At 34.6% G+C, this 27,215-nt stretch overlaps 1 protein-coding gene across 6 annotated transcripts in view; it reads left to right on the top strand.

Moving 5' to 3' along the window:
• Positions 1-27,215, top strand: part of LOC150110591 (kinesin-like protein KIF14) — a 716,770-nt gene that overhangs the window by 622,115 nt on the left and 67,440 nt on the right. For all 6 annotated transcript variants that reach the window (XM_090399877.1, XM_090399854.1, XM_090399845.1 and 3 more), the window contains 2 exons: positions 9,233-9,365; positions 16,966-17,125. In XM_090399877.1, the coding sequence (XP_090256003.1) occupies positions 9,233-9,365; positions 16,966-17,125 (293 nt within the window). The remainder of the gene's footprint in view (positions 1-9,232; positions 9,366-16,965; positions 17,126-27,215) is intronic.

The following is a 27,215-nucleotide window of genomic DNA, read 5'->3' as shown; positions in this document are numbered from 1 at the left end:
CTCGCATCCCAGGCCATGTTGGAATCAAGTTTCCCTTGATTCCAACATGGTTTGGGATCAGTTCTTCCCTAAAATACCTTGCAGAGGACATCGTGGATTACAGACATATTATAAGACAAAAATTAGTTTACTCAGAGGTAATCGTTGCATAGTGAGTACAACAACAAACTATATCAGATTCAGTATAAAATTAAACTTTGGTAGTCCAATCTATACAATGTTTACATAGAGGGAGTTGTTCTTGTTTGGCTCAGCATAAGTCACACTCTTTGTGGTTATATAAAGGATGAGTATTATTCATACGCACTTGCTGTTTACCTTATTTTAATCAACTGCCCTCATTATTTTAATGAGTGCAGTTATTTTACCACTTTTGCCAATCTGCCAAGACCTTATACATTCAGGCAGATATAACACTGTCTTTCTTTAGTCCTGATTAACTTTTGATGACAACTAATTTCCATTCCTCAGTCTTCACTGATAGTGAGCCCAAGCTATCAATGAATCAGGTTTTTTTTTTTTTTTTTTATGTTCTAGAGGGGATAGTGTATATGACAGACTGCCACCATCTCATGGCCATAAATGCTAACACACACACATTGTCAGTTATAGAGGCCTATGTTTTTTGAGATATAGCTAAAGATTTTAAATTTCTACAAGATATTAATTTCTTTAATGTTTATAGTTATATTTTAATTTAGTTTCATACAAGCTGTATAAAAATTGAGCAGAATTTAAGTAGATTTCTTATGTGTAGATTATGTACCAAAGCACCAGAAAAGAGTACATCATCTTCAGCTAAGTACTTTCGGTTTATATGCAATCATCACAAAGAGGTTGCAATAACTTAACAGTGGCATATGTGAGCAAGTGGTTAAAGGGAACAAAGAAAGTTTTTCATTTTGTTTCTTAAATGCCTGGAGATAACACTTCCCTTGGGTGCCTCAAAGAAAAACAGTAGATGGAATGAGAGAGGAGATTGAGATGTTGATTCACTAAGTTTGAAGTTGAACTGTGTATGGATATTGACTAGCAGATGCTTGTATTTTTACATGTTTGGAGGATAGTAATAGATAATTCACTGTAACCCATGTCTGTCCTTCAAAATACTTATAGAAAAACATAATGCAGAAACAGAGAAATCTTTGAGAAAGTGATTGAAGGGAATCTGTAAATGAGAAAGTGTCATCCACTTAAGAGTGGATAGCATTAAACATTCCAACGGAGATTTTTAGCACACCACCACAAATGCAAGAACAATATTCTAAGGTATGTTATTGGGATTTATATACTGTTAGGAGTTGTACAGATGGATAATGAGGTTTTTAGTGGCACTTTCGACATAATGATGATTTTTAGACACATACAAGAATAAAAAATAATTTTATTATTGCAAATACAATCCCTATTCTTCTCAATCGATATAAACCTGATGCCATTGCAAGTACAGGACAGCTTGGATAGGCTGTATAGGATGACAATTAATTCTGGAATACAGATGGGATACCATCTGGACCAGAGACTTACTGATATCTAGAATAATGAGGATTTTTGTGATGACTTTCTGGCAAAGGATCAGGGGAGTTTCATAGCCAGAGGTAATTTGCCTTGGTCTTCAGTACAAAAGTTGTAGGAGAAAACTAATGCCAAGTGAGCAGCATTATTTTTGGTGATATGACAGATTGGTTAGCTAACACATGATGATACAGAAACTATGACCCACACAGGCAGGTATGACTCCATCTAATGAAACCAATATAAGACTAATGGTGAAAGTATAAAAGAGCAGAAGCAAAAATTGTATACAGTAACCTTTGTGAGGAAATAGAAAGCTTGATTGCCATTTGAGCAGGAGATAAGTGTAAGCTGAACTTAAATTTGTCAAACAGATAACAGGAATCTAGCTTTGATGTAAGATTTTTTACCCACCAGTGATCAGGCCAATAGTGTTAACAATTGACTAAATTAATGTGACTTTAGCATACTATGTGTATTTTAGCATAGTTTGTTTCTTTGAATATATGTATATACTTCAGATGATGTGAAGGTCAAAACGTTTGTGATTATTTTGGTTTATGTTAAACTGAAGTTTTACTATAATCTGGTTGTTGTCTCCATAATTTTTAAAAATTTTAATACAAAAAGGAAGGCAGTATAATTTCCTTTCTGATGAAATTACAATACTGTAATGCATTTTACACTAATTATAAACTGTACTATAGTAAAAACCTGCATTGTTTGAAACTGCATTATGCATGGAGTATTGCTGTATTTGTAGATTCTGAATTTTCAATAACATACAAAAAACTATATACAGTTTTTTTTTAATTATAACAGATTAAAATTTCAAAATAAACATGGTTAAAAAGTGAAAAAATTATAATAATAAATTTTTAGGCCACCAACCAGGCCACCTGGCCTGGTTGGCAGAGTGGTCAGCGTATCTGCTCTCCAGCCAAAAGGCTGCAGGTTCGAATCCTGCCGTGGGCATGGATGTTTGTGATTGTGAAAATACTAGTGATTGATGATGGGCGGTAGATGGCACTGGTGTCGATGATGGTGGTTGGTGGATTGAGCAGTGGGGACAGAGTTGTAGAGTGTCCTCCCTCGATGAGTCATTGGACTCTCTGGAGGTGTTACATAATAATAATAAAAGTTAATGAGTGTTTAGCAACCCCCCCCCCCCAAAAAAAAAAAATAAAAAATAGAAAAATCTTGATCATGTGAAACACAAGTCTCTTTGTTCCAAAATAGAAACTCTATCTTTCATAACATTGAACCAACATCTGTTCCCCTTTGCCTACATGTAATTTATCCCAGAGTCATTCCTTATTACTCTTTGGTACTTTGCATCATAAGAAACCAGTTGTAAATCCTCTTCAGACTACTATCAATATGTATTGTTAATATAAAAATTAAATAACTGTAACCTAAGACAGTGCCTTATGTGTTGTATTTCCCTACTTGCTGCATTTGCTCTATTTATCTCAGCTGTCTCCTCTTCTCCTTTAGATGTGTCAGTTTATTATCCATCTGTTCTGTTAAAGACTACTGCAAAATCCAGTAATATTACAGCATAGCTGGCCTGGTTGATTTGAGTGGATAGCATACCTGCTCTCCAATCAACAAGCTGTAGGTTTGAATCTTACTATGTGTGTGAATGTCTTTAGGTAGCAGGTGAATTTCATCACCAGGTATGAGACCATCACCCTGCTTGTCTGAAGTGCTTAAAAAGTTCCATGTTCACTCTTTGGAACATACTTTCTGGATTATCTAGCTGTTACCCCCCCAGCCATGGTTGTATCTTTAAGTTTTGGCAGAGGTTCTGCCTGGTCAAACAGTGGTAGTAGTAGTAGTAGCAGTTGGATCTTGTCATAAATTACCATCCTTCAGAGAATTGGTGATGTGAATGCAGGCATCTGTGTTAGAGAATCCCACTTGAGCAGGTAATACCTTTGTACCACCTGCTTAAAGCTATCATCTTTTCAGCTGCCATCTTAGGTTATTCCTCTTCTCACTCAATATAGTTAAAAGATTTTGAAGAAATTTATCAGAACATTGCTAAATGATGTCTCTATTACAACTAAGTACAATCATTTTTATGAGTCAGCATTTTTCAGGCATCATCCTTTCCTTCTTCCTGATTAATAAAATACATCATGCATCATCTGTTAATCAAGCAGAAAGAAATTCTTTCTTTTAAGGTTACAGAGCATTCATAGTGAGGAATTTATGGAGACACAACACATATTAGAATAATGTGTTTTTTTTACTGTGATTGTTACTTTACTTAACATTAAGCAAGTAACAATCGAAGTTTTTACCTCTGTATTGAGGTCATCATCAGGAAAACATATGTACAATATACGAACTACATGCCACTGCACTATACCAAAGTAAAATGAATAAATGTTTGTTAATCATTTATCCTAGCTTGACCTCTGGTGGTGGGGGGGGGGGGGATACTAACTACATTAAACAATTTCTACAGCGCTCACATGCAGACATTATATAAGGAGAGAATTGTTTGTGCCAAAAAAATAATGGATGATGAATGGAGCAACTCCAAGTGAGATGCACGAGGAGTTCGCTTTTGTCTTTTCCACTCCACCACCATATCTACCTTATTGAGTCCATTTTATCCTAAAAACCATTGGGGAAGCAGAACTTGCCCATCCATCTTGATGAAATAAAATCTTCTCTTTCAACTGCTTCATCAGCTGCAGGACCAAATGATTTTACTACCACTATCGAGCTGTGGTAAGTCCTTATGCTTGTCTTAATTGATTTACTTCCTTTTATCAAATGTATACCATCATATTTGTCTGAATCCTGGTGCCAAATTCTGTCTCTCTTTATGACATCTTGAGCCTCTAGAATTTCTTTGACAGTATCTTCTAGAGATATACAAAAAAGCAAGCTTAATTTTTTTTTTTTTTTTGGCTTTTTTTGAAGAGAAGATATCAAAAATCCTCAACGTTCATTCCTTATCTACCTAAAGGGATAAGAGAAAGCATACCTGCTCCATTGATATCCTCATACTTGGAAGAAATGAACTGCGAGCTCTCTCTCTATGTATATCACGTTGACTGCCGTATGAATCAAATACGATTCACACTACATTTTTTCAATGCATTGTGTGAATCATATTTGATTCGCATAAAGATTTTTCTTTCAGGCCGCGTAGTTCACCCGTGATTCATATCTAAATGAAATGCTTATGGGTAATGGAAATTTTTGGCCTGGTAAACAGGTTTATATAGTTAGCACAGTAGAATTTCAACTACATGTACAACAGGTGTCCTATTGTAAAACAAAAAGAAGTTGGCCTGGGGATCACAAAATTTTTTAACATTACTGCGGTCAATGTGATATATATACAGTATATATATGCATTGAGGTTGATTTACTCTGTTGTTAAACATATTTTTTAAAAGAATATATGTAGAAAGTTTTTTATCTTGTGTATACTATATGTTAAAGATACCAAGAAATTTTATATACAGGTAACTCTCATATAACGCAGTACTTATACAACGTGGTTTCAATATAACGCGATCTACAAATTGTAGTAACCCTTGTTCAGCGTGGTACTTATACAACAAGGTTTCAATATCACACGATATACAAATTGTAGTAACCCTTTATCTTTTCATATATTTTTCATCGCATGACATAAAAAATCAAATTTTATCTTCGTTAAATTTGTGTCTGCCCGTATCGCTCATGTAGTTAATATACCCTTTAGCACTCATGTATGTCAATTTTTTATTGTTGAAAATTGTCTTTGTTTTCTGCCAGGAAAGTGCATTAAAATTCATAACTGTGTTAATCTCAAACTGATCACTTTATTTTCTAGTGAGTTACACACAATATGTAAGGTTTTTTTTATGTAAAAAATGTAATGGCCACTAAAACTGCAACAAAAGGAAAAAAACATGGAAAAGAAAATTTGTTTTTCTCAAAGAAAAAATTAAAATCTTGGATCGGTTGAAAAATGGAGAAAAACCAGGAATTGTTGCAAGGACTTTGAAGTTAAATGAATCAGTATGATTTAGCTCCGCATCCACTGGAGGTGGATGCGGAGGAGGGTTTAAATGAGGAGGAACTGGTACAGTTAATAGATGGCGGGGAAAGTTCTGTGAAGATTCTGATTGTGATGAATCCATTAAAGAGTTCAGTCTAAAGAAATTAGCAGAAGGATTGGACGTGGCAAGAAAGTTAGGAAGTTATTTTACAGATAATGATTCCTCAATGGAGGCCTCCAGAAAATTCACGAGACAATTGGATATTTGTTTAGCTCCATATTATGAACTTAATAAAAAATTGCAGCCGAGTGGTAAGCAAAGTCTTATTACTGACTTCTTGATAACTAAACCAGCCGAAGTATGCAATGAGAATTATACAAATAATGTCCAAGAGATTTCAATTGATGATGACATCCGGCTACTTGTAAATAAAGAACATCTACGAAATGTTATTTCTGAAGACAGTGATGATGATTAAAATATGCACTTTATTTTATTTTGCCTAAAATATTTATGCATTATGTGAATGAACTTTATGTACAATTGGTAATTTTTATAATTTTGTACTATGTATTTGCTTCATAGCTTGTTTTCTTAACCCCTATAAATTACCTGAATTAAATAAAAATATTTTTTTGTTGGATATGTCAGTTTTTTATAATTAAAAAAAAAATGTTGGAACATAACCCTACTTTTTGTATGTGATCTGAGTCTCGCATAATGCGATTTACATAACGCACCATTTCTATGCAATCTAACATCCACGTTATACGAGGGTTACCTGTACTTGGTTTTAATCCTTTTTTTTCCCAAATAAGCAAGCAAGCTAAGTTTGCACCTGAAGTATTTTCAGGTCTGAGGCAATTTGTGGTAAAGGTGGCATAAGCTCTGATCACTTGCCTAAGTATCCCATAATACAAAGCACATATCCTTATGGACATGTATAATGCTATGTATTATGGGAAAGGTCACTACCCAGACTGGTTTCGACCTTTATTGAGGTATCATCAGAGGCGGTGATACCAAGGTTGAAGTAATGCAGAACTTATATTTACCTATACGAGTTGCCACAAGGTGTGCTTTTACCTTATTAATTAAAAATCTCAGGACAAGAGAAAGATGTAGAAAGTTTTTTACCTTGGGTGTACTATATGTTAAAGATACCAAGAAATTTTATATACTTGGTTGAAAACCGGTCTTGGTAGTGACCCTTCCCATAATACATAGCATTATACATATCCGTAAGGATATGTGCTTTGTATTATGGGATACTTAGGCAAGTGATCAGAACTTATGCCACCTTTACCTCGAGTTGCCTGAGACCTGAAAATAATTCAGGCACAAACTTAACTTGCTTGCTTGGGAAAAAAGGATTAAAATCAAGTATATAAAATTTCTGGGTATCTTTAACATATATATATAGTAGCAGTTGTACAGAATCAACACCAAATTGAATTTAAACTTCAAAGCCTGTTCATTCTTAATTATTTCCTTCTTCCTAGATTCTACCATAGGTAAGTACTAAGCCAAGTCTCTCTCTCTCTCGGTACTGTCTTGGATGGATGTAATTATTTACTCAGCAGTCTGTCTTCATTAGGTCTTCCTCAGGATATGCCATTAGCATTTTTCCATGCCACTATAAACTATGTAGGTCTTGTAGGATTCCCAGGTTGCAAAGGTTAGTGCTAGATTGTCTATCGATTAAAAAAAAATTTTTCCTATCCTCTTCAGAATTATGTTTTGCTCCCTCTAGGACTCCATGTTAAGGATGAATTCAACATATGAGGGTGGTTCCATAAATTTACGGCCTGACTAACTTTGAGAGGTGATAGAAAGAAAATAACTGTCACAATAGATGGTTGTACAGTCGATGTTCAATCTCTTGGAAGCCACAGTCCTTCACTACAGCCTTCGCAACATTTGCTGTATGGACTGAAGCATTGTTGTGAAGCAGGAGAATGCCATGACTCAACATTCCTCATCTCTTCTCCTTTATGGCATCGCACAGTTTGTGCAGGAGTGAAGCATAATATTCTGCAATCAAGAGACTTCCTCAGCAATCCCAAAAGATTGTTGCCATGATCTTGGTGGATTGAGACCTTGGCTTTTCTCAGCAGGTTTGTGCTACTCCATGGATTCCCTTTTTGAAAGAGGATTATAATAAAGGATGGGATTCCTGCACTTCTCACTGATTCCCGGCAAAGCTCTAAAAACTTGCAGAACAGATCACACGATACTGAATTGAAGAGAGGTCAGGGCACCCACCTTGCATGGACCTTCATCATGTAAAGCTTCTCGTGAATGATGCGAAAGATAGTTGTTATAGAAAGTCCTAACCTTGCTGAGATTTCTTTGAGCTTCATCTGTCTGTCATTGAGCAGTTCCTCTTCAACAGGAGAGATATTTTCCTCAGTCATCACTTCCACAGGCCGACCATCATGAGGATCATCTCTGATGCTCTCTTCCTGGGCGAAACTCTTCTTCCCATTCCTTCACAGTGGAATATGAAGGAGAAGCTTCTCCATGAACATCATCCAATCGCTTTTTGATAGCACTTGAAGAAAGCTCTTCTTTAGTGAAAAACTTGTATCATAGCACGGTACTCAATTTTTAACATTACAGCCACTTAGCATACTATGTGTTAGTCTAAGTGTCTCCAACTGAATGACAGAGGTAGAGATTTGAAACTGGTTTACTAAGCTCCTCCACAAATGATGCTATCTATCATGCACGGTGTTTTAAAATTGGCACAGATTTTATATGTCAGGCTGAAAATTGGAACCTACCTCTTCTGGATGGGTACTTGATGGAAGAATACCAATTACAACTGTCTTGGCTAAACAAAGGAGATGGGCTTTAATGCAGCACCATTCAATTAATGAAGCTGCATTATAAGAATCTGAACATGTCCCCTCCAACATCAATGGTTGGAGATGGCATTTGTCTCCTACCTGTATTTGAATATATTGATTTAATCAAGATAAGAATCAATGCTCTGCTGATTTGAGCTCATACAATATGTTGTTAGAGTATATAAATTTGCCTTAAAATTCATAATAGAAACATTGAATTTGCTGTTAGAGGAATGCATGATTTCTATTACTATACTATGTAGTAATAGGAATGCATGAGCCATGTGCTTCCAAGTAACAAAGTGAGTCAGTTTTGATTTTGTGGTGGACTCCATGAACTTTATTATTATTTCGTGACACCTCTAAGGAGTCCAAAGACACCAACTACAGCAATCTGCATCATCTACACCAATGCCATCTGCTGCCCACCACCACTAGTATTTTTAGAGACAATCACAAACATCCATGGCCACAGCATGATTCGAACCTGTAACCTTTTGACTATAGAGCGGATATGCTAACCACTCTCCAACCAGGCCGGCAAAAAATTAGTGACCATATGTATATAAACAACAAAGATTTGAAATTTATCGTAGGCTTCAGTTTTCATTCCTCTGCACTAGTTATTAAATTTATTAAAGGAAAATTTACGTAAAAGAAATGGATTTAAGTCTTCCCTTATCTCCTTTAATTATGAGTCCAAGATTGATTGTACTGTTCACTTTAATAAGATTATGAATGTATTTAATGAATTTCATCAAGGTAGCATTTTCTCATGACTTGAAGTAGTGTCTTGCATATTTCACATCTTGAAGTATTATTTAAGTAAAACTATTCTTATGTCTACTTTAGGCCTTTAAACCAAAAGATTTTTCTTATGAAGAATACAGTGACTATATGTATTGTGTGCAGCACTTAAAATCATTAGTTCACTTGGCTCACCAGACAGTGGAATCTGTAGAGACAGTCTCAAAGGACTCCATGGGTAAGATATTCCATTGACTTTAAACTACCTTAAATTTTCATTATTAGTTCTTATAACATTCCTCTTACAACTTTGCTGTATCTTAAACATGTAAAACACAAACAAAAAAAATTTTAAACTTGGGATAAATCGACTTCGTCTTCATCGTGTTGAGTCAGTGTAACATAGCTCAGATATTACAGAAAGGATTTTTTGGCCATAAGTACTAAAATTTAGTAACTTTATTTACTTTTCAATAATATAAAACAGTAAATAAGTGTTTTCCTTAAATAATAATGTTTCTAGTTCACTAGGACTATCATATTCATTTGCAATAGTGGACCCACAAACCAAATCTTGCAAAATTTTTTGACAAGATCGGGAAAAGGATAAGGTTACAGTGTATTGCTTCATCATTACACCATTATTTTTAGAAAAATGTCAAAAACATTGCTTTTTGTTCATCAAATTTCTCTCAACTTAATTTTAAATTAATTTATTTAAAAAGATTAGATGTCATAATTAACTTTCTGGTAAATAATGTCAATTTAAAGTTATTTAACTTAGGATTTCTTTACAAAATGCAATCAGTATGAAATATTTATAGGAGGTGAAAATGCATCACATTTATAGATTTTAAATATCCTTACAAAATAAAAAAGGGAAAAGTTACATTAAATTAAGTAGTTAAATTGCAAAATTTTTGTACATATATCGTAAGTATCCCCACTATGCAACATAAATGAATTAAGAGAAAGATTTAAAAAAAAAAAAAAAAAAAACATGCAATGCCAGCTTTTGCAAGGTAAGGTGACTATCATCATCATGAATTTCCTGAATATGTATCCTCTAGGAGTGTACAGGCTACTATGACAGTATTATATGAAAATGTTTGCATTGTTATTAATCTTTTCCTATCAACAGGTTTTTTTGCAAATTAGTCTATTTGTCAGCACTCCAATATGGTCATATCTAACATTTCTTTCTTCTAGGTCACTTCTGACTGAACAAATCCACCTACATCCGGGTCTTTTCTTTTTTCTGTTATTAGCATTAAACACCTGTTTTGCTAACCTTTCCTCTTCCATTCTGTTTAAGTGACCATACCACCAACTTAGATTAGCACTGAAGTAGTTGAATTGAATGCTAACAATGTCAAATTCTTTCAGTCTTATTTACTGCTAGTTTAGTGTTTTGGTTAATTTCCCTCTTATTCTGTATAAATTTATTCGAAACCCCCACCATGCAATCTTTGCTTATTCTATTTTGCCATCTTCACTAAAAACTGTACCTAAATAGCTGAAATATTTCACTTGTTCTGTAGATTTTCCATTGAGAACGCAGCTGAAGTTTTCTATATTCCTGCCTATTTTCATAGTGGCCTTTTTATTGCTGATTTTCATGTTCAAATTTCACAGCTATTATTCAGTTTAGTTGGTGAATCCTGGAGTCATGCACTAGATGTGTTTAGGAGTACAACATCATCTACTTGCTTTAGCAAGTAGCTAAGTTCGATATCTTCCAATTCTAATATCAGGTTGCTTTCTTCCATATTGTAATCCACATAGATGATGAATAAGAGTGAAGATAGTGGGTACCCTTGTCGTACCTGATTTCCCATCAAACTATCTTTCCTATGTTTCCTTTAATTCTTACTGTTGACTTACAACTTAAATATATAGACTATGTTATTCCTCTGTATAATGTTCAATTTACTCCATTAAATTTTTGAAAAGCTTTTCTGTAAGCACCTTGTCATATATCTTTTCTAGATCTACAAAATTTAGGTACAGATCCTGGTTGTGTTCCCATGATTTCTCCACTATTTGTTGTAAAGTGAAAATCTGATGTTAACAACTGCTATTTGGCCTGAACCCAGCTTGTTCTTCTTCAATTTTCTCTTGCACAGTTTTTCTTAGCCTTTTCTCAAGTATAGAGACATAAATCTGAATATATTACCTTAAAATCTTAATGTTAATAAGGCTGTAAGACTTGATGACGTATCCCATATTTTGAAGAAATGTACCAAGGAATTGACATGTTTGTTTAATATGAGTTTTACACTGGGTCAAGTTCCAAAGGAGTGGAAGGAAGGTACTGCTTTATAAATCAGATGATAGAACTCAAGCATCAAATTATAGGCCAATCTGTGTGTCAGGTGTTGTGGTTAAAGTGTTAGAGGCTGATGTGAACCAGGATTCAGAATTGGGTTGACAACAGTGGTATTATCTTTGATCAAGCAGATTTGCTAAAGAGCGGTCATGTTTAGTAATCTGCTTACTTATTACAATAAGGGAGATGTAGTATATGGAATATATAATAGTATAGACCAGTGTATTGGATTGGCTATCTGATAGGTATCAGCAAATTGTGTATGGGGAAACAATTATCCTGGAAGAGGAAAGCCACTAATGGTGTGCCTCAGGGGTCTGTTTTAGGGCTTTAAAGTCTGAATTCATTCACACTGCTTGCACACAACATCCAATGGAAATCCATTCTAATCACGCACCACTCTATGAGAGAAAAATCTATTATATAGGAGTACACGTCAAAGTATTGATGTGTACTCCTGATTACACACTGAATATTTTCTACTATCATTGTATCACTGCTTCTATCACTTTCATATAATTGTCTGCAAAGTAATCACATCAGACATCCAGAATATCTTCATCTTCTATTTTTTGTCAACATTATCATTTCTTATTCCTTTTACAGTACTCTTTCCTCCATTTTTAATAACCTCCAGAAGATAGATAAATTGATATCTATCTTCTTACCAATGTTTACTCCTGATTTTTGTTCAGCTGTTTTTACACTTCACTTCATGTTGCTTAATAGCATATTCTATCATCTTAGTCTTGGAATGCAGTGTTAGTAATGGCTGGTTTCCAGAATAGAAACCCAGCAGGCACTTAACCTTATTAGCTTTGCTGTTTTCTCAAATTTTTCTGAAATATTTCTTGGTGTCTGATATTCATTTCCTACTCTGCTGTTTAAGATCTTCAGCAAGAACCAGCTTTCCTGTTTTCTTTACGTCATGCCTTCTCTAAGGACTTGGAAATATTTCTTCCACTTGTTCCTTAGCAGAATTTCTCAGGAACCACAGGCACAAATGAGTCTCATTGTCTAATTTCCCAATTGGAAATTTGTTCACATTGCCCTACTTTACACTGCATGCTATTCAAGAAATTTGTTTTGTTTAGGGTTGAATGTTATACCTACTCTTACATTTCGATGTTCAGTGTTGCCAGAATATAACATCTTATAGTTATTTTTCAGCTTGATTCCACCTGATTTAGTCCTCGGTAAAACCAGTTAAGTACGCATTATACATCTAATTCTTCTATTAATCCTTCTTCTTTTCCATTGCCTCTCTGCCATTTTGATGGGATTTAGTTTGTTCCAGTACTCTCCTGACAAAAAAAAAAAAAAAAAAAAAAAAAAAAAAAAAAAAAAACAGCAGCAACATTCTTATTTAACCAGGCATCATGCTTTCCCCCAATTTGGCATAAATTTATCATGTACTATCATTCTGTTTGTGGTTTAAGCCAATTTAGTCTATCGAGTTCGAAAGTTGCCTGCCCATCATGATTAATTAATCTCCTCACAGATACCTGATAATGGGATACACCACAAGAATGAAAGGATTGATTCACTGCATTCCTTACAGGTTTTGTGCAGAGCTCCTTCTAACTTTGACCATTATGCAACTCATATATGATACCAGTGCATTGGTTATTAGTGTACTGAAGTGACCAAAACCATATATAAGGGTGGTCTGAAAAGTTCTCGGCCTCACCCATAGATGGCAACACTATCGGCAAGATTTTTTTTTTTTCAAAGTTGGTTTATCTGTCATAAGCATCAATGTGAAATTGCAAGTCATTCTATCAGGTAGTTTTTTTATACAGCTGTCTGAAGCAAAAGCATTGTCTGTATCCCTTGAAATGGATAAAATTGAGTATCTTGTGGTTATAAAATTCTTTGTAAAAGAAGGTTCAGCACCAAAAGAAATTCATTTGAAGTTCATAAAAGTTTATAAAGTTTAACTCTTCACCTTCGTTTTCAACAATTAAGAAATGGGCTGCTGAGTTTAAACATGGCCATACCACGTGATGATCCATGTGAAGGACGTCCAAAAAGTGTAACAACACCAGAAATCATCGATCGAGTGCACAATATGGTATTGGATGACCGGCGAGTTCAAGTGCATGAAATTGCTGAGACTATAGGCATTTCAAAAGAATATGTAGGATATATTTTGCACGAAGAATTGCAAATGAAAAAGTTTGTGCAAGATGAGTGCCATATAGCAGATGAAAAACGCACTCACATGAAAATCACTGAACAGTTCTTGCAGTGTTTTAACAAGAATAAAAGTAATTTTGTGCATCACTTTATTACTATGGATGAGACTTGGATTCACCATTACACACCAGAATCCAAACAGCAGTCAAAACAGTGGACAGAAGCCAGTTGTTCAGCGCCAAAGAAGACAAAGTTGGTTCCATCTGCAGGAAAGGTCATGGCATCAGTGTTTTGAGATACTAAAGACATTTTGTTTATTAATTATCTTGAAAAGAGTAAAACAATAACTGGGTTATATTATTCTGATCTCTTAACCGGACTAGACGAAACAATGGATCTGCACTATGAGTTGTTGGAACATCCACCCTATTCCCCAGATTTGGCTCCCTCTGACTTCTGTCTCTTCCCAAAACTAAAACTCTTCCTTTCTGGTCAGTGTTTTTCTTCAAGGAGTGTGATTGCAGCTGTAGAACGGTATTTTGCAGATCTTACTGAGAACCCCTACAGGGACAGGATAATGGTGCTGGAGCATCGCTGGAATAAATGTATTAGTCTTAAGGGAGATTATGTTGAAAAATAAAAACAATTTTGAAATTATAAATTCCTTTTTGCATTGTTAGGTCGAGAACTTTTCAGACCACCCTCGTATAAACTTCAGTCCCATAAATATTTGTTAACTGAACAAGAGTCATGGAATATTTATTTCCATTCAGTTTAATATTTTTTGTTTCAATCTTTTCTCTTTAGCATCCATGAACTGAGATATGTCTTCCAGGCTATTTTGAACTGAAACTGATTTAACCACTTTTGGGTTTAAAGAGGCTATGCTTTGAAAAAATTGGATTTTTTTCCCTGCAGAACCAACTTTTAAGTGATCACATGCAGTTGACCACTGTAATATACTCCTAATGGCCTTTACTGTCTTAGTTTTATTTCTAAATTATCATAACTCAGATTTTTGGAAAATATAGTATATACAAGTAACCCTCGTATAACGTGGATGTTAGGTTTCATAGAAATGGCGAGTTATATAAATCGCGTTACGCGAGACTCAGATTACATAGAAAAAGTAGGGTTAAGTTCCGAAATAGTTTTTTTTTAATTATATAAACAACAGTGACATACCCAACAAAAATATATTTTTATTTAATTTTTGTAATTCATATAAATTAAGAAAACATATAAACTATGAAACAAATATATAGTATAAACTTATAAAATAAAATTACAATTTGTACATAAACTTGATTGCACATAATAAAGTGCATATTTTAATCGTCATCACTGTCTTCAAAACAAACATTTCGTAGATGTTCTTTATTTACGAGTAGCCAGAAGTCGTCATCACTTGAAATCTCTGGGACATCATTTGTATAATTCTCATTGCATACTTCAGCTGGTTTAGTTATCAAGAAGTCAGTAATACTACCTTGCTTACCACTCGGCTGCAATTTTTTATTAAGTTCATAATATGGAGCTAAACAAATATCCAATTGTCTCGTGAATTTTTCAGAGCCCTCGTTGAGGAATCATTATCCGTAAAATAACTTACTAACTTTCTTCCCGAGTCCAATCCTTCTGCTAATTTCTTTAAACTGAATTCTTTAACGGATTCATCACAATCAGAATCTTCACAGAACTTTCCCCGCCATTTGGTTCAACGTCATCTATTAATTCTACCAGTTCCTCCTAATTTAAATCTATTTCTCCATCAATTAATTCACTAATTTTGTTTTCAACCATATCGCAAAAGCCCTCTAAGTGGCATTACTATAAAAATAAAATTTTTACCTAAAAAGCATTACATATTGTATGTAACTCACCAGAAAATAAAGTGCTCAGCTTGAGATGAACACACTTATGATTATTAATGCGCTTTCCTGGCAGAAAACGAAGACAACTTTCAACAATAATTAACACTTTACATGGTAAACAGTTGATGTACATGCGTGCTAAAGGGTATTTCCCCTAAAATTCGCAACTTATGACTACATGCGCAATACGGGAAGACACAAATTTAACGAAGATAAAATTTGATTTTTAAGTCCCACGATGAAAAAAATATGAAAAGATAAAGGGTTACTGCAATTTGTAGACCGCGTTATATCAAAACTGCATTGTATAAATACTGTGTTGAACAAGGGTTGCTACAATTTGTAGACTGTGTTGTATAAGTGCATTGTTATACAAGGATTACCTGTACTATAATATTAATTAAAAAAATTTAATTAATACTTCCCATATTTCGGTAATGTTACGTTACCATCTTCAGGAAACATAAAAATAATGTGATGTAACATTACCGAAATATAGGAAGCATTAAAGTTTTTTAATTAATAATATATGTTGTCTTTTCCAAAAATCTGACAGTTATGTATTACCAACCTATAAGTTTATCTACAAGAATTCTAAATTATCATAAGCTGAAGATTTAAAATTCTGTAATCATTGTATTTATAGCCATCTGATTAAATTGTACATGTTTTTGGTCATAAAATGTTACAATATATAAGACTTATTGTTATATTGACCATATATTTAAAATGTACTTATGTTCGTACAAATTGTCTACCAGTTTCACTAGTAACTGACTAGCTTTCTCAAGGCTTGCACAGTACAAAAAATGGTAAATGCAAAAAGGTTTAAGAATACAAAGAACCGTTAGTACCTGTTAGGTAGCTAAGGTAACACGTTCGCGTGACATATCTACTCAGCATCATGAACACGTGTTACATGCAAACACGTAATATGATTATTCGCGTACTGTAGCTCTGTTGAACTGAGGGAATTAATTAGATTTTTCCAAGTATCGTTCAGTATGGCCCCCTTGATTTCTGTTTAGGTTATTGCCCGTATGTAGTACAACGCGTTACATGCAAACGCATAATAATCATATTACGCATTTGCATGTAACGCGTGTTCATGATGCTGAGTAGATATGTCACGCGAACGTGTTACCTTAGCTACCTAACAGGTACTAATGGTTCTTTGTATTCTTAAACCTTTTTGCATTTACCATTTTTTGTACTGTGCAAGCCTCGAGAAAGCTAGTCAGTTACTAGTGAAACTGGTAGGCAATTTGTACGAACATAAGTATGTTTTAAATATATGGTCAATATAACAATAAGTCCTGTATGTTGTAGTCATCTGATTACTTATCAGTTTCTTTTCTTTCCAGGTAATGAAAAAAAAGCTGCAAATTAATAGTTATAATAAAATATAAATATCATGCAGACTATATTATTAATAGGTAAACTTTACTATGCAGCATGTTGACAGAATTGTAAATATATAAATCTCTCTCTTATAGATAAAAATAATTTGGCAATTAAAGAACTGTCATTTGTGACTAATCAAATGAAGGACAAACTTAATATAAATCTCTCATCATGTGAAAAGACTGAAAAACTGAAACATTTACAACAAGATGTAGTATTTGCCGTTCATGTTCTTCAAGGTACAGTTGAAAAGTAAGTACTTTTTTTTTTTTTTTTTTAAATTTAGATAATATCTTGTTCAAAATCTGATCATTTGGTCACTCAAGTCAGATAATTAGGAAGTTAGATAATCTGGAGCCCTTGCTTTTGGAACCAAACAAGAACTTCTTCAAGCTACTCAAGACTGCTAATACATGGTGTAAGTGGTCTCACACCACTAATCTGCTTATTGAAAGATAATCATCTCACACTAGGCAGTGAAATTCATATATTACTTAAAGATATTCACAAATATCCTTGTCCATGGTAGAATTTCAACGTACAATGTGTTAGTTGGGACTTAGTTGACACTCTCTATTGGCTTAAACCACAAATGCATATTTGTGGTTTAAATCATGTTATACCATCATGCACAAATGCATGATGGTACAACATGATATTTCATGCCAGCTGGGGTGTCACTCAGTTAAATAAGGTGGTCCCCACTGTTTTTGTCAGAGAACCAGAGTGAACAGTGAAAAGTCAGCTACTGAAACAAGCTCCAAATCAACATCTAGAAGAAGGAAGAATAAATCTGATATCAGAAGAACTGAAGATAGGAACTATTAATGCAAAGGAAATTGAACTTAAAGAAGAACTGGAAAAGTACCACGTGGATATAATTGGCATTACTGAGACAAAAACAAAGTAGTCAATGGTGAGATCTTACTAAATAATAAGAATAGGATGTTATTTTCAGGCAATAATGATCAGTTAAAGGAAGGAGAAGTGATAGTGTTAATTGAAGGAGATAAGATATTGAGGTTATCATCATAATATTAATCCTACCTATAGAGATGATCTCTGTCAATTTTTAATTTATTTTCGAGTGTACCTATATATTATATGCACAAGGGTTCACTCCGGTTGGTGCAATGACTTTAACTCTTCCTTTCAGAATCCAAAAATCACTGACTCAAGACCAAAATACAAAATAAACACATTTAATAAAACACAAACAATATATATACACTTCAAACAACTTTTACAAAACTATAACTAACTGCAGAATTAATTGGATCCAAGGCCTTTTAAAAATAAAACTTACACTTTAGTCTAGTCTTAACACTTTGTTTTCACAATCACAAGATGTTCATAGCCAATTTCTTTCTCTATCAAGGCCCTTTTCTGAAGATATATGACTTTATTCTTCATTTTCACAGGATCCTTTCTCATCACTCATGTTGCACACAATAATTCTTCCTAACTCAATTCTGTCTCTTTTTAGTATAAATAATAGTTAGATCCGCCGTCCTTAAGACAGATGAAACTTCCCAATTAGCTTTTCCAAGAACATTCCTTTAGAAAGTAAATAGCAACTTCTTCTTGCCTATAGCAATATTTTATGTTATTTACCAATACTTATTCCACTTTAACTTCATAGTTCCATGATTCCTTTTTTTGGAATATACTATTAATTTTCCTCCGACTGTCACATAAAAAACTTAAGTTCCTTCGAACCTAAATGTCTACCGACTTGGGTTCTAATTTTCTCCTGAATGCTATCTTGTTTATTTTCTCGTTGTTTCAATACCGAACTTGTCAGCTGTCAATCACACATCAAACTTCTCCGCGAGCATGCACACTCCATGAAAGTGGCAAGCGAAAAACTAAATACGATGGCTGACATGGTGTCTCCGTTAGCGACAAGAGAATGTCTTCATAAAACAACTTAATATTTTAAACTACAATAAAAATCTTTATAAAGTAATACAACTCTTCAAATCTGGTAAGTACATAAACTTTTTAAATGCTTTACATATCACTTTGACAAAATAATTTCAATAACGGGCACATCGCAAATGCTAACAATGTGTGTTATGAAACTAAAACTAATAAACATACTAACATAAACAATACATAAAAATATTAAGAATTTTAAATTATGATTATTTTTACAATAGCATTCAATACCAAACATGAAGATGTTTGGAATTGTTCTTGATTGGAAGGCAGTTTCAAGTAGAGTTGTGTGGACAAACTTCAAAATGACTAGTGTACAATGAAACTTATTAGTGCTTATGGTCCCACAGAAGGCTCATATAAGAAAGAAGTGGGAGAATATTTTGCATAGTTATTAGAACAGGCAGCTGAAGCTAATTTGTCAAAAATCAAAGCTAATAAGAGTAAGTACTTACTGGACTTCTACTCAAGAGATGGACTAGCCATTACTAACACCACATTTCAACATAAAGAAGTGCACAAAAGAAGACAAGGAATAAGAAAAGCTTCATTGACTACATCATTGTTGATAATGATATCATTATGTTGGTTCAAAATACAGTGTAAATAGGATTTGAAATTGGAAGTGACCATTACTTAGTATTAAGCAGGATTAAAATGGATATCACATTGAAAAGAACTATGTAAGAAAATTTTATAAAGAATTAAAGTTGGGCAGCTTTTACAGGTAAATTGTAGACTTGATTGCACAAACATTATTGAAGAAAAATTAAACAAATTGAAAACAAGAACCAAACCTTGGAGTCTCAGTGGCAAACTTTGAAGAAGAACATTGATTCAACTAAAGAGATATATGGTGAAGTTGTTTGCACAAGAAGTTAAAGAAGTACTCCTGGAAAAGAAGAAAGCATACCAAAAGCTTTTACAAAATATACACAGAAAAATGTAAGAGAGCTAAGCTATAAAAGTAGCTAAAAAAAGTCATTTCAAGACGTTGGTAAGAGTATGGAAAATAAATATCAGGAAGGTGGCAAAATGTTCTGGAGACTATTAAAGAAGCTTAGAAATGGGAAAAAGAGTACTGTAAAAGGAATCAAAGATGATAAAAGCGACATGAAAACTGAAGATAAGGATATCCTAGATGTCTGGAGTAATTACTTTGAAAGATTGTTTAACAAACCAATCAGTGACAGAACTATACTAGAAAATTTTCAGGAGGAATTGTAAAGAGGAGTGCATATCAATACTTTAGATAGAAAAAGTAATCAAAAACTTGAAATATGGAAAGGCAGCTGGAGTAGATGATATTCAACCAGAAATGCTTAAGTATATAAAAGTGGCTGTACTGCATGATTCAGAGAGCCTGGTCAGAAGGTTGAATTCCCAATGATTGGAGTAGAGCTCTCATAGTATCCTACCCATATATAAAAAAGAGAAGAAAACTGAACGTGAGAATTACAGAGGAATTTTTGTACTAAGTGGTCCAGGTAAGATTTATGCAAGCATACTTGAAAAGAGGCTGAGAAAGATTGTGGAAGAGAAACTTGGAGAAGAGCAAGCTGGGTTCAGGCCAAACAGAGACTGTCAAGATCAGATTTTCACTTGAAGACAAATAGTTGAGAAATCATGAGAATATGACAAGGATCTGTACTTAAGTGCCTAGAGGAAAGTTTTCAAAACATTTTACAATTATATGGAATGAATGGAATATTATACAGAGCAAGGCATAGTCTATATTTAAGTTGTCAGTCAGTAGTTAGAATTTATGGAAATACAGGAAGATGGTTTGATGTAAAATCAGGGGTAAGACAAGGATGCACATTATCTCCATTCTTATTCATCATCTATATGGATCACATTATGAAAGAAAGTGGCATCAAGCCTGATATTAGAATTGTAGATGTCAAACTTAGCTGCTTACTTTATGCAGAAAATGTTGTACTCCTAAACACATCTATTGCAATTCTCAAGGATTCTCTAACTAAACTGAATAGCAGCTGTAACAAATTTGGCATGAGAATTAGCAATAAAAAGACCAAAACTATGAGAATTGGCGGCAACAGTGTAGAAAACTACACCTGCATTCTGAGTTGAGAACCTATGGAACGAGTAAAATACCGGGTGATTACAAAATAACGTCAAGTGTTCAGAGCGTTCTAGCGAGTAATGTATTGGATGAAACACACCAATATTCAGTAGACATACACAGTGGAACATGGGAATTCGATTTAACGGGAAAAAAATAGTACCAAAAGTCGCCAACAGGGGAAATTTTGGCGCAGCCAAATTAATTTTAGTAGGTGTGACTAATGAATGACTAAATGGCAAATGAGAGACAGCACACATCAATTTCATGACGTTTATTGTTAATTACAAATGAGGTTCAATATGACCACTATTCTGATGTTCCAGGAACTACATACAGTGCACGACATTTTCCACAGTGGCTCGCAACATATCGGAATTGATTTGTCTCATGTGTAACGTTATTCGATCTTTCAAAGTTGGAATATTGGGTACATGTCCTTGATACACAATGCTTTTAAGAAATCCCCACAGCCAAAAGTCACAAGAATTGAGATCAGGCAATCTCGGTGGCCATGACGTGGAAAATGCATGATTAATGATTCTTCTGTCAGAGAAATGTTGTCCCAAAACACGCTGTACCTAAAGTTCAATGTGGGGTGGTGCACCATCCTGCATGAAGATGGTCGAATCGAGACATCCTCTTTGCTGCAGTTGTGGAACCACAAAGTTCTGTAGCATATTGGCATACCTGTTAGCATTGACGTAACAGATCACTGGTCCATTTTGGCGATTTTCCTCGTAAAAGTATGGACCGGTGATAAAAGATGCCGTAAATCCGCACCACACTGTGACTTTGGGCGAGTGGATAGGCATCTGCAGACACACGTGCAGATTAGTTGCAGCCCAAATGTGACAGTTGCGTGTGATATCGCCGTTCAAATAAAAGTACGCTTCATCACTTCGTAAAATCTGCCACGGCCATGCATCATCTACTTCCATGCGCGTTAAAAATCTCAAAGATAAGTCTATTCGTGTAGTCACATCACCAGGGGACAATTCTTGAACATGACTGATTTTATAGGGGTAAAACTTCAACATCTGATGTAAGATTTTCCACACCGTTGTGTTTGCGATATCCGTTTGCCAGGATATTGTTTGTGCACTGCTGGTACCCTGCACATTCGTCATCTCCTGTTCCACAATAGCAGTTGCAAGTTGTTCAACTTGTTAGTGATTGATTGGTTTGCGTCCCTTGCCTACCTGCACTGCTAGAGTTCCAGTAGTTTCAAATCGCCAAATCAGTTTTCGTAAGTTTGTTATGCTAATCGGTCCTTTTGGTAAATTTTTCATGTGCCGAAAATCATGAAGACAAGCACTGGCATTATTGTTGCGCTGATAATAGAGTTTGACTAACAAAGCACGCTCACGTAAGGTAAGAGGCATCAAAAAGCAGTTCATCTACGAATGATAAGAAATCTCACAGGCTTTCCTTTTATTGCATGATCGCTCACAAGAAACTGAGTATTAATGCAAATTAATGCATTTTACTCGGTAAACAGCACCAAAATTTCTCCCTGTTGGCGACTTTTGGTACTTTTTTTTTCGTTAAATCAAATCCCCATGTTCCACTGTGTGCATCTGTAGAATATTGGTGTGTTTCGTCCAATACATTACTCGTATTAAGAGGGCTCTGAACACTTGACATTATTTTATATATAATCACCCGGTATTTCAGCTATTTGGGTACAGTTTTTAGTGAATATAGTTTAAATATAGAAATAGGCAACAGTATAAACAAAACTGATATGATATGACAAGATGGTGTTCAAACCAGTTTTAAGTTATGGATCTGAGAGTTGGATTAGAAATAAAGCACTTGATCAAAAACTAGAAACCACAAAAATTGGGGGAGTGAAAACCAATGGCATCAATAGCAGAATTCTATTAAAAATGAAGATAGAAAAGAAAAACATGACATCATTAGCATTCAAGAATGTGTCAGAATAGCTAATCTAAGGTGGATTAATATTTAAGGCTATTTAAATAGAGTGGTTGAGGAAAGATTAGCAAAGCAGGTGTTTGATGGCAAGATTGCAGAAAAGAGACCCAGAAGACTACCAAGATTTAGGTGGATTGATTCAGTCAGAAGCACCTTAAAAGCATGAAATGTTAGATATGGCAATATTGGAAGTCTCATAAGTAATAGACTGATTTGAGGAAAATTGTTGATAGAAGATTAATAATATTGTAAACTTAATCATGTAGTGCCATCAAAATAGCCTAAACATTCCTTGATGAGACGTGTTGAAGAGCAGTTATCCAGTCCTTCATGTGTAAGGAATATTGGAAATACTAGAAGGCCTATGTAGTGTTAGTCCATTCAAAGGAACATTATTATAGGTTTAGTTCTAGTTGGTGACTAGAGGAACTTTTTCTCTAAGCTTTTGTAAATTAAAGATGCCAAGAAATTATATTATTAGTTTAATCCTTTATTCAAGTGTAACTAAACAAAGTTTTCACCTGAAATATTTTCAGGACAGGGAAATTCATATATAGAGTACTTCAACCTTGGTCATCTCTGGGTCTGGCTCCCACTGATGAGACCTCAATAATAGTTGAAACTACTCGAGGTAGTGACCCTTCCCATAATGCATAGCATTATACATGTCCATAAGGATTATGTGCTTTGCATTATGGGATATCAAGGCAAGTGATGTGAAGGCATGAGCTTCTATATATGAGTTGCCCTGTCCTGAAAATACTTCAGGTGCAAACTTTGTTTGCTTACACTTGAATAAAGGATTAAACCAAGAATATAATTTCTTGGTGGCATCTTTAATTTATAGTATAACCAAGTAAAAAACTTACATGTAAGCCTTTCTGTTGTGGTTTTGAGTTAATCTTTGGCATGGGCAAGTAGGGTTTCCTCTCTGAAACTTGTTTTGAATCCTCACATCTCAAAAATCAATAGTAGAAATGGTAGGATTTATGGCCAAGAGTGCACAAGTTATCTGCTGTACTCTCTCTCCAAAAAAAAAAAAAAAAAAAAAAAAAAAAAAGCCTTCATTCATTGAGCTGGTCTCCTTCAAGCCTTTACTAGTAATGAGCTCAAGCTGCCCATCTTCAAAACTTTGGTTAATGAGAAAGGAGCTGCTCTTCTAGGAAAATAAAAGATGTTAGTTTTTTTTAAAAAGAAGAAAAATGCCTTTCATAATGCATTCCAAGACACTGGCTTGGATGGCCAAGTGGTTAGTGTATCCACTCCAACCAGCTGGCTGAAGGTTTGAATCCCACTGTGGGCCTGGATGTTTGTGATTGTCTTTAGATGAGAGATGAATTTCATTGTCTTGTGTGAGATCACATCCCACTTATTGGACGCCTGAAGTGTCTTGAAAACATATTTAGTCTCTGGAGCAGAGTTCCCTGAGTAGGTAAAAGATGACAATTTTTTTTTTTTTAAATTAATTAAATCAGAAAAAAAAATCCTTACACTCACTGCGACATTATGTACTGTTGTTTACACCCTTTCATGAGTGGGAGTCACAGAAAAATAGACATACATACAACCTTGATACTGCTTTAAATCCCTCACAAAATTAGCAATTCCAAAGATCACCTAAAAACTATTGTCCCATCTAAAGCATCAAATGAAGTACACCTATTATTTATCCTACTTAGAGTAAACAGGATTTATAATACCTATCAAAAAAAAAGGAACATAAGTCACAAAAAATATATATATATAAAGAATATAGATTTATTAACCATGGGAAAACATTGAGCATTCCCAATCATGCCGTGGAAACTTTCAGTAGAATCAACTGGAAAAGCACTTGTTACTAAAACATGGTTCGAAATGAGCCCATGAGATCCTAATAAGTTGACTTCACCAAAAAAAAAGCTGAGGTAGACATATCTAAAATTTGGATGTCCCTCACCCAAGCCTTGCAAATAGTGATAGCTGTGAACATGCTTCTACATCACTGTGTTTTATAAAATAAAAATAAATTCACTAATGCCTTTTATTCCCCAAAGGGAGCAAATTAGGCCATTCAGCCCTAACTTACTTTTGAAGCTAGTCTCCATTCAAATATCATTGTTTTAATTTTTTTTCTGTGTTTGCTGTCAATCCATATCTCTTTCCTTAACATCCACACTGCTCTAATTCGATGTCTGTTATCTGCAAATCTTAAATTATTACTTCTTATACCGTGAAAAATTCCTCATATATTTTCCTTCATTCCTCCAAATGCATGATAAAGATTCCGATGGACGTTAAGTCTCATTGTCTGGAACCATCTTCCTGTTTTTCCACAATTTCTTAGAGAAGTATTTTCTTCTCTTAGTTTCCTTATTTGGAGTGCTTAAGGGTCACAGCTGTATAACTGAAAGGAGACATCCACATAGCCTTTAAAGGAATGTGGAGAATAGACCAGGGCTTCTGATGTAATGTCCAATCCTCACTGTTGTGTCGAGAAAATGTGATGAGTCATCCCCTTTTCCGACCCAACATAAGGTTGCCTCAGAAGGAGTAGATAAGGACATACTTATGCCTCCAAATAGAAAATGTGCTCATTAATGACCCAACAAACGTGTATATCCAGATTTGTGAATTCTAAGCAATGTTCAAGTAGCCTACAAACTAAATGGAGAATGATTGTAAATTTGTTAAGGTAGAAAATCATGTATAAATTCTAAAAAGATGTGTAAAAGTTAATAATAGTTTTAGGCCATGTCAGAGGCAGTTCGTGGCTACGGTATCCAATCGGCAGCCGCCGTACGTATGATGACACCACCGAGTGAGGGCGCTGTTTTGTAGTATATAGGTTTTGGCAGGGATTTGAATCTCTATCTTTTCTTCTCGTTTCGTCGATACCTGGTTTTCCTGTGCGGAAGGCTGCATAGTTGTGATTAGCTTGCCGCCATGCGTAGCGAGAGTCTTCCCTTGCTATGTGTGCTACGTGGAACAAAGCTGCAGCTATAATGCGTCCAGATTCCCAAGAAGAAAGGGTCACTGATGATTTAACATCAGTGTATAAGTCAGTGTAAGTTTGTTCCATTTCGTGTGGAACAAAGGAATGGTGAAGCCGCCATTAAAGAAAGTACAGTAAGGAGATCCGAATATCCAGATAAAGCAAGAACGGTAAGCAGAAATCTTTTCATATTAATATCGGAGTAACCGTGGAGTAAGAAGAACTGATCTTTAAGAACACAGCCCATTTCTGTGAAGTGTTACAAGAACTGTCTGCACTTTGGACACTTTGTCTGTATCTAAGAAAAGGCATCTTAGGCTTGAGCCGAGTAGGAGACCGAGGCTACGAACTGTTTGTGTCTAAAGGACCTAACTAAAATTTTGGGGGAGGATTAAGTCTAAAATACAAGAAGGAGCATTGCCTCAAGAAATCTATGTCAGAGTTATAGAATTGACTTGTATATATGTGTAATTTGCATGTGTGATAGTAAATAAGTAATTTAGCATATGTTGTCAGAGTCTGAGGATAGTTATATATAGATGTGAAGGATTTGTGTTAATATAAAGGATTACAGTGTAGAAATTTTCGATGTGTTAAATTAAGATAAGGAGAGAACCCAGACTCTAATTTAATTAAAGATTTAACTAACATGTATCTTTATGTTTTGTGCTAAAATAAACGTATTTCTTTATGTGTAAATCAAATGAGTTTGTCATGCTTTCTGTGGATTGAATTACCGTTTGGAAAATTACGAACCGTGTATAAAAGGGAAATCCACTAAGAATATAAGAAACAGGACCACGACTGCATATTTCATGATCCCTGCATTTTCTTTCTGAATAATCTTGGATAGCGTATCAGGATTCAGTTGTCGGCTGGCACAGTCATTAATTAATACAAATTTGTCGGCAAACGAGTTAACTGATAATAAGTAAAATAATAAATTAATAATAACTAAATTAAGAATAAAAGAATAAGACACAAAGACGAAGATATAACAAACCCCAAGATATAACACTCACCTTCTCGTGGTGCACCTTGCTAGGTATTTACCTGGATACTGAACGAACGAGGATGGACTGAAAATTTGGGATTTAGCTGACCAAATTGTATTCTTTTTGGCTTAAACCACAATATCAAATGATGGTACAACATGACAAAATTTCATGCCAGCTAGGCATCATCTGGTTAAACAAGGCCCCGTTGTTTTTGCCAGGGAATCAGGGCGAACAGCGAAAAGTCAGTTACTAGAACAAATCCTAAAAACCCACCCCAACTCAACATCACCAGACTTCAAGATCGGTAGTATCAACATAAGAAGCCTGTTAGGCAAAGAAATGGAACTAGCAAAAGAATTGGATAAGTGCCAGATTGACATAATAGAGGTGACACAGCATGTA

This window comes from Typopeltis vanoorti, chromosome 1 (genome assembly GCF_054136105.1).
Source record: "Typopeltis vanoorti isolate ZY-2024b chromosome 1, IOZ_Tvanoo_1.0, whole genome shotgun sequence".
Taxonomy (NCBI): domain Eukaryota; kingdom Metazoa; phylum Arthropoda; class Arachnida; order Uropygi; family Thelyphonidae; genus Typopeltis; species Typopeltis vanoorti.
The sequence above is the reverse complement of the archived record's forward strand: the minus strand, read 5'-3'. Positions and strand labels throughout refer to the sequence as shown.